The sequence below is a fragment of the Gobio gobio genome, assembly GCF_949357685.1.
Source record: "Gobio gobio genome assembly, chromosome: 13".
NCBI lineage: Eukaryota > Metazoa > Chordata > Actinopteri > Cypriniformes > Gobionidae > Gobio > Gobio gobio.
Window position 1 is genome coordinate 3,887,071 of NC_137106.1, and position 20,757 is coordinate 3,907,827.

Consider the following 20,757-nt stretch of genomic DNA (forward strand, 5'->3'; position numbering starts at 1 on the left):
ATGCCTATTTAGCTCTAATAAGGTTGTGTGTAAAGCTCCTTAATCTAAACAAAGAAACACTAAAGGCCTGTACACACCGGGACGAATATCGCGTGCGCTTATTGTCAGCGTTTTTCGTGGCGCGAGGCGTTAAACGTCGGCGATAAACCGTAACATATGTGACGTGTCACGTGAATTGTAGCTACGCTGTCGCGCTTAATGTAGCATTTCATAAAAAATAAAAAAAATGGAGCGGTTCATTCTGCCAATTAAGCGATCTTGTGATTCTAATTTAGTGCCTACTTCCTAGTAAAAACGAGAACATATGGGTGTTCAAAGCAGGGCTCCGAACCGGTTCAAGGAACGAAAACGAAAACCGGAAACGAACGAAATTTTAAGAGGAACAAAAACGAAAACGAAATCAAAATCAATTTTAATCGTTCTGAAAAGAAACGTTAATTTGAAATGGCCATTAACCGGTTAATAACGTTATTTTATCGTTCTCTTTAATATTTTAATTTGGCAGTGACCAATCATGAATAGAGTAGCTACAGCATGTGACGTTGACGGATCAAGCGTGAGTGAAATGCCCGCGCACCATCATTTATGACTCTACCGTCAGTGCAGAGCGCGCATTTTCATGCCTCAAGTACATTACTTTCCCCGCTGAGGTCTACAATGAATGTGCAGGTATTGGAGGACATTCTTTTCGTACGTTTAAATAAGTAGTTCGGAGTTTAAGCTCAAATAGTCTGATTTAGGCTAGTTTATGGATTCCGTTTAAGCCTATCCAAGTAGGCTACTAGCATCTATCCTATAGTCTTTCAGATTGCCAATACAGGACAGGTCAATGTTTTTTATATAGACGGCTGATGCTTCGTATTAAATGGTATGTTATATTGCATTAAATGATCAAGCTTTATTAGCTGACTGAATTTGATTATGTGATGCAAGGATGTGTTGCTCAGTGTTTGCTTTGAAAATACCAGTTGACAGTGCATTAAAAGAGCAATGGATATCCAGTTTATTTATTCTTTATTCATGCAATTTTTTTAAACAAGTCGTGTTGAAAAAAAGTTATGTACAAAGAATGTTATCACTCTTCTGAAAATAATTAGGCATATAGAGGGCCACTTTCGATTGTCTAACGCTCCATTAAAACAGGTCAATATTTGTCCCACTGTTTATGCTTTGTAATTAATGCATGTATTTCTGTTGTGGTTTTAAAATTTTTATGAAATAAATATTCAAGTTTAATTACCATGCGTTATATTATTATTGAGTGAAAATAAGTCTATTTATACATATTTGTTTAAAGTATAGGCTAAATTAAAATAACGTTATTAACCGGTATTTTTTTTTTATCAAACCGTTTTCGGAACAGTAATGTTTAATGAGGAACGCAAAAACGGAAACGCTATAATATCGATTCTGCTCGGAGTGAACCGATTGATATTTTTTTCCGTTTTTAAAGTATCAGCATTTCCATTACCCTTCAAAATGCGCAAATTGAAATTGTGAATTGAAAATTTAAAATACGCCCAATGGAAACACGTCAATTTCGCAAAAACTCCCATAGGCCTATATGGCAAAATAAAAACGCTTGCATGAGGAGGTTTTTCAGGCAATTCAACATAAAAACTACATTTTTCTTGTTAAAACAACATATATTTTCTCCTAATAAGGACATGTGTTGTACAGTGATGTGTACAAAATCCTTTATCCACATTAGAGAATTTATATAGCCTATGTGCCTTTGTCACACTTCCATGTTTTTATACTACATATAAGTATTAAAGTATAATAATATAATAAAGTATATCAGTCTGGCGACTAAAATAAAAAATGTACTAGCCAATGGCGATTCTATTGCCAAGGTGTGCATAGAAGTTTCTCTTTCATAATCAACATATGAAATAAAAAAAATAGGCCTAATATTATCGGCCAATATTTAAACATAGCCTAACCACGAAACTAAATAGGATACATTTTGTCCGATGAAGGCGTCGGCGCGTTCTGATGGATTTTTTCCTTTATGAAAACGGAAACAACTCACAATACTCCGTCATTTTTAGCCATACAGATACGTGCAAGACATAATTATAAACGGTCTACTTTTATTTGTGTACACTCACAATAACAACAAAGGCAGTGGATTCAGGGAACAGATTATATTGCACTCCACTCCAAATGCAATTTTGTTTATTAAACGTAAAGTTTTTGATTTCAAAAGAATTTCTAAATTCAGTTCATATTTCCAACAAACGAAATTTCAAGCCAAAATAACGAAATTATTAAAGAAAAAAAAAAACAAATTCAAACATTTCGCGCTCTTAATTTTAACGAATGCTTCGTTAACGAATAACACACCTATGTCTCCTTCCATTAATAATAATGTCTAGTGCGGTGGCTGGGATATACATAAACCTAACAACACACGTGGCATAATTTTTGGAATGACTTATCATGAGAGGAAAAAAAAACGTTTTAGTCGCATAACATCAGTTAACGGAAATGGCATCATTTCGCAATATTTTTGTTTCGACATTTAGAAAATATCGCAAATCTGTAGGCCTAATGGAAACGCGGCTATTGATGCATTTTCCGTCAATCACAACAACCGTTGCATTGTCCTGATTTGAGACTGTAAATGATTATTGTCCCCAATTTGGTGAATACTGATATTTCCCAGGTGCTATGGGTGCTGTTTAATGGCATACTGTCCTTGACTGAAATTTTGTTCAATGAATAGGCCTATGCAATATCTTAAAGAATATTTGATTGAATAATTAATTGTGCTTGTTCAATTTAATACAATTAAAAATGTAATTGTGATAAATAAAATAATATAATGTTAAAAATAGAGTTTTGCTCATATTTATATATATATAATTGCGCAGCTCCACCTGTCAATGATCTCAGCACCTGTGTTCAATATTCTCTAGCGCCACCCCTGACTTTAAGTTTGAATAATATTATTAGGGTATTATGTCATTTTGTTGTGTTCGCTCAATTGTGTTCCCTCCTGGGGAAAAAAATGATATCTATGAAACATTTCAGTCTGGATTCAGTCGATCATAGCACAGAAACTGTGCTTGTTAAAATTACAAACAAATTACTTCTATCTTCTGACCAACGCTGTATCTCAAAACTAGTTTTACTTGATCTTAGTGCTACATTCGACATTATAGATCATAAAATACTCTTAGATCGACTACAAAATTACACTGGTATTTAGGGACAGGCATTAAAGGGTTCAAATAAGTCTCTGGTGTCCCCAGAGTGTGTATGTGAAGTTTCAGCTCAAAATACCCCACAGATCCTCTTTATAGCATGTTAAAATTGTCACTGTTTAAGGGTGGGCAAAAATGCACCGTTTTTGTGTGTGTCCCTTTAAATGCAAATGAGCTGGTGCTCCCCGCCCCCTTTCTGGAAGAGGGCGGAGCTTCAAGAGCTGATGTTAGCAGCTCCGATTACCTCACGCACACACACACTTCAACTGTTTAGCCTTTTATGATCAAACCGGAGTCGGACAATAATGGAGAGACTCCAGAAGAAGAGACAACATGTAGAACGAGACAGGACGTTTCTGAAGGCATAGTTGATGAATTTATGAGTTAACGATTTTCAGTCATTGATTAGTGATATTTATGAGGATCTATTGACAGAAATGCAATATAATATACATAACTATGCTTTCAGTGGAGTATAAAGAACTTACATAATGAACCGTTATGTTTTTATTACCGTAGAATGAGCCGTTTCTATCTACAAACACCCTTACAGTGAAGCCGCCATTTTGTGCTGCCAGGTTTCTACAGTAGCCCTAAAGGGACAAACTTCTCTACAGAGTGCTAGTCACTCTCTCCTGTCTCATACGACAAAATATTTGTCCTGTGTTGGCCACCGTAAGAAAGGGAGGGGTGAGCGGTTGCAATTCACAACCTCACCACTAGATGCCACTAAAACTTACACACTGCACCTTTAAAGTATCTGAATGTGATGAACTGAGCATCTTCAGACAGACACAGCGCTCACATTCGGCAGACGTCAGGTTGATTTACTCCCCACGGCCAGATAAACACACACTTAAGAGTGAAGGCTATAGATAACGGGAGGATGTTGAGAAGAATCTCTGCTCTTCACCCTCGCTCAGATCTCTGGACGCATGGCTATTCTCAAGCGCGTTCAGGTGCGAGTGCTGAAAACCCCGAGCCATATCTGATCCTGGGCCATATCTGGATAAATGTGTGTCAGACGCTTAACTAGAGATCAGTGTGAGACTCATCACCCAATCAACACCTACACAGAGACAGAGCCAATGAGAACAGAGATAATAGCTCAGGCTGAACGGAGAAACTATTTGAAGCACCAGTCAGATTAAAGATAGATTAAAAGACATAAAGGTGTGTTTATCTCCACTCGAGTGTCTCAAACGCTGCTATATTTTTTCCAATAATTTTCTGGTAAAGACAAAAGTAGTTTAGAAAAGATTATGACTTCATATTATGTGAGGAACTGCATGTAAATTAAATCAAATATAATTGTATACATTTTAATTTTTAATTTGTATAAAATACAAAAATAAAACAAAGTATAAATAAATAAAAAATTAAATATTGCATAGCTAAATAAATAAATAGCTAAATAAATGAATATTGACTTATTAAAAATTGTGGGGAAAAAAATTGTAATAAAAAAAAAAATGTGTGCCACAAAATAACTTCCAAGTATTGTAAAATAAAATATAGAATAGATAAAAAGATTAAAAATATTATAAATAAATAAATATTGCAGGACTATTTAAATGAATAAATAAATAAATAAATAAATACACAAATAAATAAATAAGTAAATAAATAAATATTACAGGACTATTTAAATGAATGAATAAATAAATAAATAAACAAATAAGTAAATAAATAAATATTACAGGACTATTTAAATGAATAAATAAATAAATAAATATTACAGGACTATTTAAATTAATTAATAAATAAATATTACAGGACTATTTAAATGAATTTAAAAAAAGGTAAAGAGTGATTAAAAATTATAGGAAAATAAATAGTAAAGAAAATACAAAAAAATTGTATTGTAAAATAAAATATGGAGTAAATAAAAACATAGTATAAATAAATGAAAAATAACTCATTAAATAGATAAATAAAAATATAGTATGAAAATAAAAATAAGTAAAATAAATATTGCAGGACTATTTAAGCAAATTTCAAAAAAGTTACAAGGTGATTAAACATTTTGGAAAAAGAAATAGTAAATAAAATACTAAAAAGTCATGTGGCACAAAATAACTTTTAAGTATTGTAAAATAAAATATATATAAAATAAAAATAAATAAATGAATATTGCAGGACTATTTAAGTTATAAAGGTGATTAAAAATGGTACAGAAAATATTAAATATAAAATAAATAAAATATGAAATAAATAAATGAATAAAAAATACATATATAGAGTATAAAATATAAAAATAAAAATAAGCAAAAATAATAGTACAAATATGAATTAGCGAATAAATATTGCAGGACTATTTTCAAATTATTATTTCAAATTATTATTAAAAATCACGGAAAAAAGATATGGTAAATATAATAATGTGGCACAAAAGATTCTCCACGGTTTGTGTGACTTTAAAGCAACTTCCTGATCAGTGTTTAAGAATAAAAGCTCAGCCAGAACACCTGGACACACAATACAGACCAACAACTAAAGAGAATAAAGCCGTCTGACCACATGAAGGGTGTTGCTGAACACGACATGGAGCTTTTATGCTTCACAAAATGGAAAGACAACAGCGTTTAAAACCGGCTTTTACAAACAGCAAATGCGTAAGTGTCAACCCCAGTGCTCAATAAACATGACAACATTTAACTGAACGAGTTTGGGTGCGTTCAACCTCTAGAGCTGCGATAACTCCAAATCATGCCAATGTCCAAGTGCCAACAGCTACAGAACAGATGTTTTTAAATATTCACTATGCCATATATAATCCCAGCGAAGCCTCATTAGCGGAGCAGCTGATCTGAGCACTAGAACCTGAGGAATGAAACACACACCCAGGATTATCCATTAAAACACATACAGTACAGTAAAGCTGGCACCAGATATTGCTTTAAAACTCGCCAACAAAACACAAACACAAATTCCTTGATTTAATAATCGCATAATATCATGTGGCGCCAGGACAGACGTAAACCGACTAGCACGCAATACGAATTATATTATTGTTCTTATATACACTCACCTAAAGGATTATTAGGAACACACACTAATACTTTTTGACCCCCTTTCGCCTTCAGAACTGCCTTAATTCTACGTGGCATTGATTCAACAAGGTGCTGAAAGCATTCTTTAGAAATGTTGGCCCATATTGATAGGAGAGCATCTTGCAGTTGATGGAGATTTGTGGGATGCACATCCAGGGCACGAAGCTCCCGTTCCACCACATCCCAAAGATGCTCTATTGGGTTGAGATCTGGAGACTGTGGGGGCCATTTTAGTCCAGTGAACTCATTGTCATGTTCAAGAAAACAATTTGAAATGATTGGAGCTTTGTGACGGTGCATTATCCTGCTGGAAGTAGCCATCAGAGGATGGGGACATGGTGCTCATAAAGGGATGGACATGGTCAGAACCAATGCTCAGGTATTTAAACGATGCCCAATTGGCATTAAGGGGCCTAAAGTTTGCCAAGAAAACATCCCCCACACCATTACACCACCACCACCAGCCTGCACAGTGGTAACAAGGCATGATGGATCCATGTTCTCATTCTGTTTACGCCAAATTCTGACTCTACCATCTGAATGTCTCAACAGAAATCCAGACTCATCAGACCAGGCAACATTTTTCCAGTCTTCAACTGTCCAATTTTGGTGAGCTTGTGCAAATTGTCGCCTCTTTTTCTCTATTTGTAGTGGAGATGAGTGGTACCCGGTGGGGTCTTCTGCTGTTGTAGCCCATCCGCCTCAAGGTTGTGTGTGTTGTGGCTTCACAAATGCTTTGCTGCAGACCTCGGTTGTAACGAGTGGTTATTTCAGTCAAAGTTGCTCTTCTATCAGCTTGAATCAGTCGCCCATTCTCCTCTGACCTCTAGCATCAACAAGGCATTTTCTCCCACAGGACTGCCGCATACTGGATGTTTTTCCCTTTTCACACCATTCTTTGAAAACCCTAGAAATGGTTGTGCGTGAAAATCCCAGTAACTGAGCAGATTGTGAAATACTCAGACCGGCCCGTCTGGCACCAACAACCATGCCACGCTCAAAATTGCTTAAATCTCCTTTCTTTCCCATTCCGACATTCAGTGTGGAGTTCAGGAGATTGTCTTGACCAGGACCACACCCCTAAATGCATTGAAGCAACTGCCATGTGATTGGTTGATTAGATACTTGCATTAATGAGAAATTGAACAGGTGTTCCTAATAATCATTTAGGTGAGTGTAGAGTTGCATACATGCCGTTCCATACATATACACACACTGATCAGGCATAACATTATGACCTAAAATTGTGTTGGTCCCCTGAACCCAGCAATAATTAGACGAAAGCCACAGAAAGAGCTCTTACAGGAAGCATCTGCCCAAAAACATGAGGGTACAAGAACAAGTCTGTACAAAACACAACCGCAGAAACCAGAGTCTGGATCTCTGCCTCTCCACAATAAGGCCAAAGCAATCAAGCAAACTCCGGGAAGATTGTGAAAGTTTGGTGTGGCTGTTTGGCCCCGGACAGGGACAGCCGTCCTGATGAAAGCGTTTCTCGTCGGAGAGGAATGAGAGCTGTTGAAATTCACAGTTCCAGCACTGGATAAACGTTGTGATGAAGAGCTGATGTTTGGTTTATGTGAATGATCGCATGTGTGGAGGAAGACCTGTTTCTTTGAAGCAGATGAATGAAGGGCGGCCCTTTGTTTATTGGACGTGTTTGAAAGGAGTCTGACGGAAAGCAAGCATGGAGAAAACCCAGCTATTGACAAAACTGCCGTCCATCTGGGATCCCAGCAGGCAGAAGGAACATTTGATGACCTTTTTATGTTGTTTGGAAGGAAACATTTTGCTCTGTTCAAGGCAATGAAGAAACAAAATATAACTTTAGGAAACAAGCATGAGTATTTCTATAATCCATCCGTCCTAAACTTTTTAGGGCCGTGCATCAGAGCTGGTCTGTCCCAGTAAGTGTAACACACGGTTTTCTGGTGGTCGGAATCTGTGACGTTTGGAAATAACCTAGAGATGAGTTACACAAGCAGACAGGGTGGACAGGTTTTATCTGTCTGCTGGAAAACCGGCTGCTAATGAGGAACAACTACTTACTGGATTTACTGAGGATCTGAGGATCTTAGTATAAATACTTCAGATATTAGCCCTGTATGACATGTTGTATTAGTGGGAAAATCTATCCATTTGATGTTTTGACATTAAATAGCACAACAAAAAAACCAAATACATTTAAAATGTAAATAAATACACAAAATTTAATAAATAAATGAATTGGTGTTTGGTGAAAAGCGCAATATTCAAGATTCAAGATTCAAGATTCAAGATTCAAGAGTTTTATTTGTCACATACACAGTTATATACACAATATACAACTGGCAGTGAAATGTAAACAGGTCCGCTCCATGGACAGTGCAAATAACAGTTACAAGAACACAAGGGGAAATTAAAATAGAAATAGAATAAAATTAGAATAAAAAGTATTAACATAAGTAGAGTTATAAATAAATCAAGTAAGATAAAAATAGGAAATAAGATAAAAATAAAAAAATAAAATAAAAATATAAAATATAAAATAAGTGGATATGATAAGTGAGAAACTGTAGACTTAAAAATAAGTGGTTAACATAAAATATATATATATATTTATATATAGAGAAGTATGATGTGCATGCAATAGGTATAATTGCAAATGGAGTATAATGTGCAAACAGGAGTATGATGTGCAAACAGGTTATTACAGGTTGTTACACAGTAACAATAGGAACGTAAAGTGCAGTGCAATGGCAGTATGTGGATGTTAATGTTTAAACTGGATGTTTATGCGTGTGCGGGGTGAAGTGAAGTCACGTGACTGAGTTCAGGAGTCTGATGGCCTGGGGGAAGAAACTCCTCCTGAGTCTTTCAGTCTTTGCCATCAGGCTACGGAAGCGCTTACCAGATGGCAGCAGGGTGAAGTGAGAGTTTGCAGGGTGATTAATGTCTCTGATGATTTTAGTAGCTCTACCTCTGCAGCGTTTGGTGTAGATGTCCTGCAGAGACGGGAGAGCTGAGCCTGAGATGCGCTCGGATAAGCGCACCACTCTTTGCAGGGCTTTGCAGTCGTGACTGGTGCTGTTCCCGTACCACGCTGTGATGCACTGAGTCAGGACACTTTCTATCGCCCCTCGATAGAAAGTTTTCAGGATGGCTGGTGAAACCCTGAATTTCCTCAGCTGGCGCAGGTGGTACAGTCTTTGCCTGGCTTTTTTCACCTGTGTCTGGATGTGTGTAGTCCAGGTCAGATCCTCGGAGATGTTCACACCCAGGTATTTGAAGCTGCTCACTCTCTCTACCGGTGTCCCGCTGATCATGAGAGGGGAGTATGACCGATGCTGTCTCTTCCTGAAGTCCACAATCAGTTCTTTGGTCTTGTTAACATTCAGAGAGAGACAGTTGTCCTGGCACCATGATGTCAGTTGCTCCACTTCGTCCAAGTATGCCGTCTCATTGTTGTTGGAGATGAGACCCAGGACAACAGTATCATCAGCAAACTTGATGATAGAGGTGGAGCGGTGTGTGGACAAACAGTCATGGGTGTAGAGAGAGTAGAGCAGGGGACTCAGCACACAGCCCTGTGGAGCTCCAACACTCAGGGTGATGGAGGTGGAGGTGAACTGGCCTACTCTCACCGCCTGGGGTCTGCCAGTGAGGAAATCTTCAATCCAGAGGCAGAGAGAAGAATTCAGGCCTAGATCCAGGAGTTTGTGTGTTAGCTTAATGGGAACTATGGTGTTAAAGGCTGAGCTATAGTCAATAAATAGCAGCCTGACATAGTTCCCACTTTTGCTGTCGATGTGAGTGAGGCAGGAGTGAAGGACGTGAGAGATGGCATCTTCAGTCGATCTATTGGGACGATAGGCAAACTGAAGAGGGTCCAAAGTGTCAGGAATGGAGGAGCAAATGTTGTTTTTAATAAGTCTCTCAAAGACCTTCATGACTAAAGATGTGAGAGCCACTGGACGATAGTCATTTAGGCAAGAGGGTTTACTGATCTTAGGTACAGGGATGATGGAGGATCGTTTGAAGGAGGTGGGGACAACAGATGTAGCAAGGGACTCGTTGAATATGGATGTAAAGAGCCCTGCGAGCTGATCAGCACAGGACCGCAGAACACGACCTGAAATACCATCCGGCCCAGCAGCTTTCCTGACATCCACACGTTTGAGTGCCCTCCGAACCTCGTCCTCCGAGACAGAGATCACGTGACTGTTGCTGCTCTGAGGGACTCTCTCTGACGCGTCACTCGCCGGAGTCGCGCTGCCGCGATTACCATCAAAGCGAGCGTAGAAAGAGTTTAGCTCGTTCACCAGCAACGGATCAGCTCTCACCTCTGCATAGGATTTAGTTCCAAAAGCACAGATGGTCCTCAGTCCCTGCCACATCCGCCGGGAGTCGTTGAGTTGGAAATGAGATTCCACTCGGTCTTTATATCGGAGTTTTGCGGCTTTAACGGCGCGCCGGAGGGCGTAACATGAAGCTTTGTACTCCCTCATATCCCCCGTTAGGAGACCGGCATTGTAAGCGGTAGTGCGCGAGTATAAATGTAACAAATTATTATTATTAAATTATATTTACATTTATATATAAATATAAAAAATAAATAAATAAAAAGATAATTTGTTACATTTATATAGCGCTTTTCCGTGTAATCAAAGCGCTATACATCAACCATATTGCACCAGAACGCCCACCACACACCAGCTGAGGAGACAGAGTGATGAAGCCAATCAGTATATGGGGATTGATGATGCATGGAGGGATAATGGATGGATGGATGGATAGATAGATAAATGATGGATGTATGGTGGGATAAATGGATGGAGGAATGCATGGATGGATTGGTGGAAGGATGGATGGTGGATGGATGCGTGGAGGGATGGTGGATGGATGCATGGATGAATGGGGGATGGATGGATGCATGGAGGGATAGTGGATGGATGGATGGATGCATGGTAGATAGATGGAGGGATGGTGGATGGATGGATGCATGGAGGGATGGTGGATGGATAGATAGATAAATGATGGATGTATGGTGGGATAAATGGATGGAGGAATGCATGGATGGATTGGTGGAAGGATGGATGGTGGATGGATGCGTGGAGGGATGGTGGATGGATGCATGGATGAATGGGGGATGGATGGATGCATGGAGGGATAGTGGATGGATGGATGGATGCATGGTAGATAGATGGAGGGATGGTGGATGGATGGATGCATGGAGGGATGGTGGATGGATAGATAGATAAATGATGGATGTATGGTGGGATAAATGGATGGAGGAATGCATGGATGGATTGGTGGAAGGATGGATGGTGGATGGATACGTGGAGGGATAATGGATGGATGGATGATGGATGCATGGAGGGATAATGGATGGATGATGGATGGATAGATAGATAAATAATGGATGTATGGTGGGATAAGTGGACGGAAGAATGCATGGATGGATTGGTGGAAGGATGGATGGTGGATGGATGCGTGGAGGGATGTTGGATGGATGCATGGATGAATGGGGATGGAGGGATGCATGGATGGAAGGATGGATGGAGGGATGGATGCATGGAGGGATGGAAGGATGGAAGGAGGGATGCATGGATGGATGGAGGGATGGATGGATGAATAGATGCATGGAAGGATGGTGGATAGATGGAGGGACGTGGAAGGAAGGAGGGATGCATGGATGGATGGAGGGATGGATGAATGGATGCATGGAAGGATGGTGGATAGATGGAGGGACGTGGAAGGATGGATACATGGAGGGATGGTGGATGGATGTGTGGAGGAATGGAGGGATGGTGGATGGATGGATGCATGGAGGGACGGTGGATGGATGTGTGGAGGAATGGTGGATGAATGGATGGATGGATGGATGCATAGAGGGATGGTGGATGGATGCATGGAGGAATGGTGGATAAATGGATGGATGGATGCATGGAGGGATGGTGGATGGATGGATGGATGGATGGATGCATGGAGGGATGGTGGATGGATGCATGGAGGAATGGTGGATGGATTGTGAATGGATGGAGAGGTGGATGGAGGGATGGTGGATGGATGCGTGGAGGGATGAATATATATAAATTTATATATATAAATTAGGGGTGTAACGATTCATCTACTACATCGATGTATCGATTTATTTTCCTATGATCTAACTACATCGATCTGTGCTCGGCAAGTTGGCCTTCCGGACGACATAAATCGTTCTAACATCGTTTTAAAAGGTAATCAATCGATTGTATCGATCATAGGAAATAACGCATTGGATTTAAGCACGTCAGACTTTATATGGATGTTTTTTCTTAGCACTTTTAATGATAACGCCGTTAAACGTTACTCGATTCAGTCTGCCTATCTGTGACATCATCGCAACGCACGCACCGGCAGCAGCGCAAAGAAAACAAAACATATAGCATGGCGGATGGCAGAGGAGAAGCCAACCAGCGAGAAATTATCAAGCCACCAGGAGAAAGAGCTAACGTTACCTGTACTTTCAACCCTTGCTAAATGTTACCTGTGCATTCCTGACACCAGTGTGCCAGCCGAGCGAGTTTTTAGTCCTACTGGCGACATAGTGAACGCACAGAGAAGTGTTCTGCGGTCAGATCATGTTGATATTTTTGAAAAAGAAATCTGTAGAGTCATTGAAGAGTAGTTGGTTACATTTTATCTTTTGTTAAATATTGTTTGTTTATTAAACTGAGAGTAGTAGCAGGTTCAGCCAGTTTATTCAACCTGAAGAAATGTTGGTTGCACTTTATTTTTGATATTAATATTGTATTTGTATTATTTTAATGTTGTAAAACAACAGCAAAAGTAGCAGGTAAACCTACTTTTAATTAAACCTGAAGAGAAGTTAGTTGCACTTTATTTTTGATATTAATATTGTAATATTTTTATGTTGGAAAACAAAAGCAGAAGTAGCAGGTTAACCTACTGTTGAAATGTTGGTTGCACTTACTGTGCTTTTATTGAAAATGTATTGAATATTGAAAATGAGAGCAGAAAAGGTTAACTTCCTGTTAATTCAACATAAACTGTTGGTTGCACTTTATTCAAATAAAATTTGAATGCATTTTCCACTAATTGTTGTTTACTTGTTTGTTTATATCCATAATTAATTGACATACCGGATTCCCTTACAAGAAACAACAGGAATCTAGGAAACTTCACCTGCACTGACATGTATCCAGATATTTATTTCAGTCACACAATTTTTGGCTAAAAAGTTACTGAATCGATTTCAAGTCACTGAATCGTTTCGGATCGTATCGTTCTAAATGAACCAACATCGTCCTTGAATCGTATCGACAACCTCAAATCGTGATACGAATCGAATCGTTGTTAAAACGAATCGTTACACCCCTAATATAAATGCATGAGTGCAATTCCATTGTGGTGCAGCGCTGTCATATGGCAACATTCATATTTCTACATGTTATGATAAAGCGCGTCCGTTGGTTTTTTCTGAAAATAATAACACAGGGTTATAGGTTTTGAGAAATCAGTGGTAAGTTAACAAAACATCCTAAAGCACACCTGCATATTTTGACACAAGTGTTATATATTTCAGATTTCCCTGCCAATAAAAGCCATGTAAGCAAAAACAAGGTGATTTTACAGGTCGGTCAGGCGATCACTCTGAGCCAGAATAACTAGTACAGGAAGCTCTTCATCTCAGACCTGCACTGAAGTCCCCGGATAAACTACGATTCTCCTGGAAAAACAACAACAACAAGTCCTGCCTCGACTTGACTGGAGATAAGAGAAGCGTGTTGCATTCAGGCCTGGATGTGTGAACGGTCATGGGAATGCAAGCAGGAATTGCTACATGTCAACATACACTCCTGTACACACACGTCCCAGAGCCAGAGCCCGACGTGCCGCTTTACTAAAGCCAACAGGAAACCAGACACAATGACAGAGAGATTAGTAATCCGTGAAGCCAGAAAGTAAGTGACAGAAACTGTCCCAGCTTTCCCAGGAACGTGATGAGGACTCCCACACGCCGCTCAGGTGAACTTCCTCTGAAGCACTAAAGTTACGTCGGCAGGTGTGACATCAGCGCAGACCAAACAAACGGAGAGGTGTAGTTGAGAGGAGGGTGGAGACGCGGCTTTATCAACGCCAGTCTTATCCAGCCCAATCTCTGGACTTTAACACTCGGGATCCACGAAGGACTCCGTACAGCAGGAGATCTTAAAATCAAGGCTACCCCACAAACATCTTTGAAGGAAAGAGTTTTACGGTAAGAGGAATTACTCACTATTTCAGTTCCACATCATGATGTGCCTTTGATTTGGCATAAGTCTGGAACGTTTACACACGACGGTACTGTAATATGACATTAATATCAATAACACGTGATGATTTATTAGGGTTTTGAGGCTGGAAATCCACCAAAACTGTGTGTGCGACCTGTTTTATAGCCTAACAAGTCTGGTCATGTTAACAGAAACTCCTCTGAGGTTGGCTGTCTTCAGACGCTCAGACGTGGGTGTGAAGACCTGCGCACCTTTCCAGGTACGTGTCGCAATCAAGCTTTTAAACACCGGCCAGAGCGATTGATTTGATGTTTACTGATTCTGAATGGTTGGATGTTTACATAAAAAGGAAAATGTTGCCCAGAAATCGACTTTTCTTATAAATTATCACTCCCCCCTTGATTAAATCAATGTTTATGCGATCAATTGATGTATTTATACACTTGGAATACAGTGAATTATCATCATGTCATCCCTAAAAGCATAACAAAAGATTCTCTTGCCCTTTGTGTGAACCATAAACTGTCTGACAAAAAGAAATACAGCTGATAATGGTGTATCAATGCAATTGTAAGCGCTTCCATACACCGATCCGGTGACGTGAATAACACTGATTCTCTCTTCATCTCTGTTAGTGGGTGGGATATATTAGGCAGCAAGTGAACATTTTGTCCTCAGAGTTGAAGTGTTAGAAGCAGGAAAAATGGGCAAGAGTAAGGATTTGAGTGAGTTTGGGCCAGATTGTGACGGCTAGACGACTGGGTCAGAGCATCTCCAAAACTGCAGCTCTTGTGGGGTGTTCCCGGTCTGCAGTGGTCAGTCTCTATCAAAAGTACTCAGAGGAAGGACCAGTGGAGAACCGACCACAGGGTCATGAAGGACCAGTGGAGAACCGGCCACAGGGTCATGGAGGACCAGTGGAGAACCGGCCACAGGGTCATGGAGGACCAGTGGAGAACCGGCCACAGGGTCATGGAGGACCAGTGGAGAACCGGCCACAGGGTCATGGAGGACCAGTGGAGAACCGGCCACAGGGTCATGGAGGACCAGTGGAGAACCGGCCACAGGGTCATGAAGGACCAGTGGAGAACCGGCCACAGGGTCATGAAGGACCAGTGGAGAACCGGCCACAGGGTCATGAAGGACCAGTGGAGAACCGGCCACAGGGTCATGAAGGACCAGTGGAGAACCGGCCACAGGGTCATGAAGGACCAGTGGAGAACCGGCCACAGGGTCATGGAGGACCAGTGGAGAACCGGCCACAGGGTCATGAAGGACCAGTGGAGAACCGGCCACAGGGTCATGGAGGACCAGTGGAGAACCGGCCACAGGGTCATGAAGGACCAGTGGAGAACCGGCCACAGGGTCATGAAGGACCAGTGGAGAACCGGCCACAGGGTCATGGAGGACCAGTGGAGAACCGGCCACAGGGTCATGGGCGGCCGAGGCTCATTGATGCCCGTGTGGTCCGATCAAACAGACGAGCTACTGGAGCTCAAACTGCTCAAGAAGTTAATGCTGGTTCTGATAGAAAGGTGTCAGAATACACAGAGAATCTCAGTTTGTTGTGTATGGGGCGGAACAGCCGCTGACCTGCCCATGCTGACCCCTGACCCTGCCCAGAGCACCACAGTGGCCCGTGAGCATCAGAACTGGACCCCGGAGCAATGGAAGAAGGCGGCCTGGTCTGATGATCACGTGTTCTTCTACATCTCGTGGATGGCCGGGTGTGTGTGGCTTACCTGGGGAACACATGGCACCAGGTGCATTATGGGAAGAAGGTGTGGCAGCGGAGGCAGTGATGCTTTGGGCAATGTTCTGCTGGGAAACCTTGGGTCCTCCATCATGTGGATGTTACTTAGACACGTCCCAACTACCTAAGCATTGTTGAGCCCATGTCCAGCCTCTCATGGAGACGGTATTCCCTGGTGGCTGTGGCTCTTTCAGCAGATAATGCGCCGCCGCAAAGCACAAATGCTTCAGGAATGGTTTGAGGCGTTGACTCGGCCTCCAAATTCCCCATATCTCAATCCAATCGAGCATCTGTGGGATGTGCTGAACAAACAAGTCCCCACCTCTAGTGGAGTCCATGCCTCGACGGGTCAAAGCAATGAAAACAATTCAGATTAACTCAAAAGAAAGTTCTAAATACTCATAAAACTTAATTTGATTAATTTAAGTTCACCCTACTCAAACCAATTAATTATTTTGAGCATTGCAGTGCTCCTACACTATTATTATGAATCTTGGAACTATCTTTGTTGGGGAAGAGCGTTTTTTCACCCAATGAGGTGCTCTGAGAAAGAAAGGAATGGATTAATTAGTTTAAACCTTCATAATCACGCATTTCCTCTAAAAACAATGGACTTGTATCCTCCCTCCCTCTCGTTGCATGTTTGAGAAGGTATGCCGTTATGTCCGCGCTCGCCGTCTCCCGCTGCTACTAAAGTGCTGATAAAACCTTTATTGGCCAACAAAACATGTTTTCTGTAGTGCCATACAAATTTAAAGAGTGAGTGTTGCGAGTCACGAAAGCTGATCTAATGTGCGAACTGTAAACCGCAAAACAGGGCCGTGAATGCCAACTAGAGTAAAATGCTTCCTATGTGCATTATCACAACAAATGGGATTTATTACTCTTCATTATAAACTAATTTAACCTGTACGGAGTCGCGAGCGCTGTGAGTAAGCAGCTCAGCAGTTACACATGAAGCCAGAATGTTTTTGTGCAATTAAAATATGAGTAAATGTGATTTCATTAACGCTCCCACGTCATTTATAGTGAGCGGGGGCGAGACATGCCAGCGGCTGTGAAGATGTCGCAATATCGACTGTTAATGTGTAACAAGCTGGAAGAAAACAGAAAAAAACAAACAGATATATCAGTGACTGTTATGGGACATGTGCTGGATCATACATATACATACATTTATCAAGTCAAGAAATAAAAAACAAAGAATGAAAATAAAGCAACTGGGTTTTCTAGTTAGTAGTTCCTTGAGCTGATTGTCAGGGGAAATGGATTTAAATATAGTCAAATGTGCTATTTGCTTTGGTAGTAGAAAGACTAAGGCTATAATTAAAAAGAGGAACGTCTATGTAAGGAGAAATCCTACACCAATGCGCAGCTTTGTCTGGTCTCTCAAACAGTTGCCATGTGAAGTTGCTAGCAAAGTCAAAGTCCACAATGAAATTGAAAACGTCATGCAACACAAGACAACAACAGCCAATCGGAACATATCTGATGTGGGACACCATTTTGGATGTGTATGTTGGTGTGATAGAGGCCCTGTTTACACCTGGTATTAAGATGTGTTTTGGTCGATCGGAGACACCTGGGGTCCGTTCTTCATACGTCGCTAACTCAGTCGATTTGGCATGATCTTGGATTGTTTGGTTCTTCGACGCTCATCCTGGATTTGCTACTTTATGTAAACAGGATTAGATATGTTATATGTTAAAGGACAACTCTGGTGAAAAATGAACCTAGGGGTAATTAACACATGATTAACGAGTAGATGGTGCTCTGGGATGCGTTTTCATGAAAATCGAATGTAAAGAGTTTTATCTCTAAGAACAGATTAGCTTTTAACGCTAGTATATGGGGCACAGAATAAGTCAAATTAAATCGCTAGTTAAAACCACTAACAAGGCTCAAAATAGCCTCACACTAACACGGTAGCATAATGAGGGTCCCTACATGCAAACCGAAGCATTGAGAACTTTGTAAGTGTACAAACAGTTTAATAAGAAGATACTTTATAAAGACAGAACATTACGCGTATACAGACAGGAGCCATCTTGGAAAACAGTCTCGACAAGTCGAGCCACGAACGCTGTGCTAAGTGATGAACTGTGACTTGGAATCTCATATGGTCCGTTGTTTCCGGAAGAAAGCACTGAACGCAACAGAGAAAATAAATAAATAAAAATATTTTTTTTTTAAACTGAACGCAACATAGACTAGTGCTTCCAAAGGATACACACTAAAGAGATGGTGGATTATTCAACCGTGGCTCGACTTGTTGAGACTATTTTCCAAGATGGCTCCTGTCTGTATACGCGTAATGTACTGTCTTTATAAAGTATCTTCTTATTAAACTGTTTGTACACTTACACAGTTCTCAATGCTTCGGTTTGCATGTAGGGACCCTCATTATGCTACCGTGTTAGTGTGAGGCTATTTTGAGCCTTGTTAGTGGTATTAACTAGCGATGTAATTTTACTTATTCTGTGCCCCATTTAGCGTTATAAGCTAATCTGTTTTTAGAGATAAAACACTTTACATTCGATTTTCATGAAAACGCATCCCAGAGAACGATCTACTCGCTAACCATGTGTTAATTACCCCTAGGTTCATTTTTCACCGGAGTTGTCCTTTAAGATGAAGTGCGTGCCGAACCATCAATGGTACAGTTAAATATTTTTTACCGACAACCGTTACACGCCAAGTATTTAGCGTCATCCAACTTGTGATCCGATCGACCAAAACGACCGTCATAAATGTTATTTTTCAGGACGTTCTAAAAGAACAGCATTTATTTGAAATATATTCTTTTGTAACATCCTAAAATGTTTTACTGTCATTGATCAGTGCTTTGGTAATATCTCAGGTCTGATGACTATAAAAAGATGCCATTACAACACATGTTTAAAATATGCTGTCTTTAAATTGTTTCTACATTCATTTGGAGAGTAACTGAAATTATTAAAATATTAAAAACTTGCGATAAATCGTGATTTTTTTTTTGATTAATTCGTTGTTGTTTTTTTTAAAGGAACACTCCACTTTTTTTGAAAATAGGCTCATTTTACAAGTCCCCTAGAGTTAAATAGTTGAGTTTTACCGTTTTTGAATCCATTCAGCCGATCTTTGTATCTGGCGATAGGACTTTTAGCATAGCTTAGCATACACCATTGATTCTGATCAGTCCATTAGCATCTCATTCAAAAAATGACCAAAGACACTTTCAATATTTTTCCTATTTAAAGCTTGACTCTTCTATAGTTACATCGTGTGCGAAGACCAACTGAAAATGAAAAGTTGCTATTTTCTACACCTATATGGCTAGGAACTACTTTCTCATTCCTGCGTAATAGTCACGGATCTTCGCGGCCGTACCATCGCTGCAACGGCACAATGATCCGTTGGTAGTCTGTGAAACATGGTGGTCGTTACACCTTCGACTAACTATCACAGCCCTTTACAACACAGAACCATGGCTAATCACAGCTAAATCCACAACACAATTTGTCGGCTGCAAGCCTGAAACTTTCTCTGCAACTACACAGTTAGTTCCGGTCTCATTGAAAGTTACCTAGCTGGGCTACTTTCAGGCGCTGTAATATCATTGCGCCGCTGCAGCCATGGTACGGCCACGAAGATCCGCCTCTATTACGCAGGAATGAGAAAGTAGTTCCTAGCCATATAGGTGTAGAAAATCACAACTTTTCATTTTCAGTTGGTCTTAGCACACGATGTAACTGTAGAAGAGTCAAGTTTTAAATAGGAAAAATATTGAAAGTGTCTTTGGTCATTTTTTGAATGAGATGCTAATGGACTGATCAGAATCAATGATGTTTGCTAAGCTATGCTAAAAGTGCTACCGCCAGATACAAAGATCGGCTGAATGGATTCAAAAACGGTAAAACTCAACTATTTAACTCTAGGGGACTTGTAAAATGAGCCTATTTTCAAAAAAAGTGGAGTGTTCCTTTAATCGATTCCCAGCACTACTATGAATATAATACTTTGTAACATCCTAAAATGTTTTACTGTCATTGATCAGTGCTTTGGTAATATCTCAGGTCTGATGACTATTTCCCTGTAATCTGTTCCAGAATCAGCATTTCACCGCTCATCACATGTTGTCCCACTGCTGAGGAAACAGCTCAAGATGCCACTGAGGACGTCGCTTCACCGCAACCCAACATCTGGAAGATGGCAGAGGAGGTTATCAAAGCGAAAGGAGGTCATGTCGGTCAACATGATCAGCCTCCCTCTAGGTGACTTCCGCCACCTCTCCCACATCGGAATCGACGGACACGCGGAAAGCTTCGGCGACCTCTCGTTCCTGAAGGAGGGCCGGAGTCTCCTGCTCCAGAGCTCCAAGAGCGAGCAGAACCTGTTCCTCGCGTGCGCGCCGCCTCCAAAGCCGCCCCGCATCAACCCGGACGAGCCGGGCCGGTGCAGCCCGATCTGGGAACGCACGCCGGCCAATCAGAGGCAGAAAT

At 40.6% G+C, this 20,757-nt stretch overlaps 2 protein-coding genes across 5 annotated transcripts in view; one reads left to right on the forward strand and one right to left on the reverse strand.

Moving 5' to 3' along the window:
• The window catches only part of dnajc17 (DnaJ (Hsp40) homolog, subfamily C, member 17), a 105,092-nt gene that overhangs the window by 13,439 nt on the left and 70,896 nt on the right, over positions 1-20,757 (reverse strand). The gene's annotated exons all lie outside the window — the stretch shown is intronic.
• LOC307136305 (cdc42 effector protein 3) overlaps positions 14,091-20,757 on the forward strand; it is a 9,304-nt gene continuing 2,637 nt past the window's right edge. Inside the window, exons 1-3 of one of the 3 annotated variants that reach the window (XM_079833204.1) lie at positions 14,091-14,507; positions 14,715-14,782; positions 20,365-20,757. The exon at positions 20,365-20,757 is cut by the window's right edge and continues 2,637 nt beyond it. In XM_079833204.1, the coding sequence (XP_079689330.1) occupies positions 20,421-20,757 (337 nt within the window). In that variant the 5' untranslated portion in view covers positions 14,091-14,507; positions 14,715-14,782; positions 20,365-20,420. Of the gene's footprint in view, positions 14,508-14,714; positions 17,463-20,364 lie in introns of those variants that run through there. The other 2 variants (XR_013817765.1, XM_079833203.1) reach the window with 2 other exon arrangements.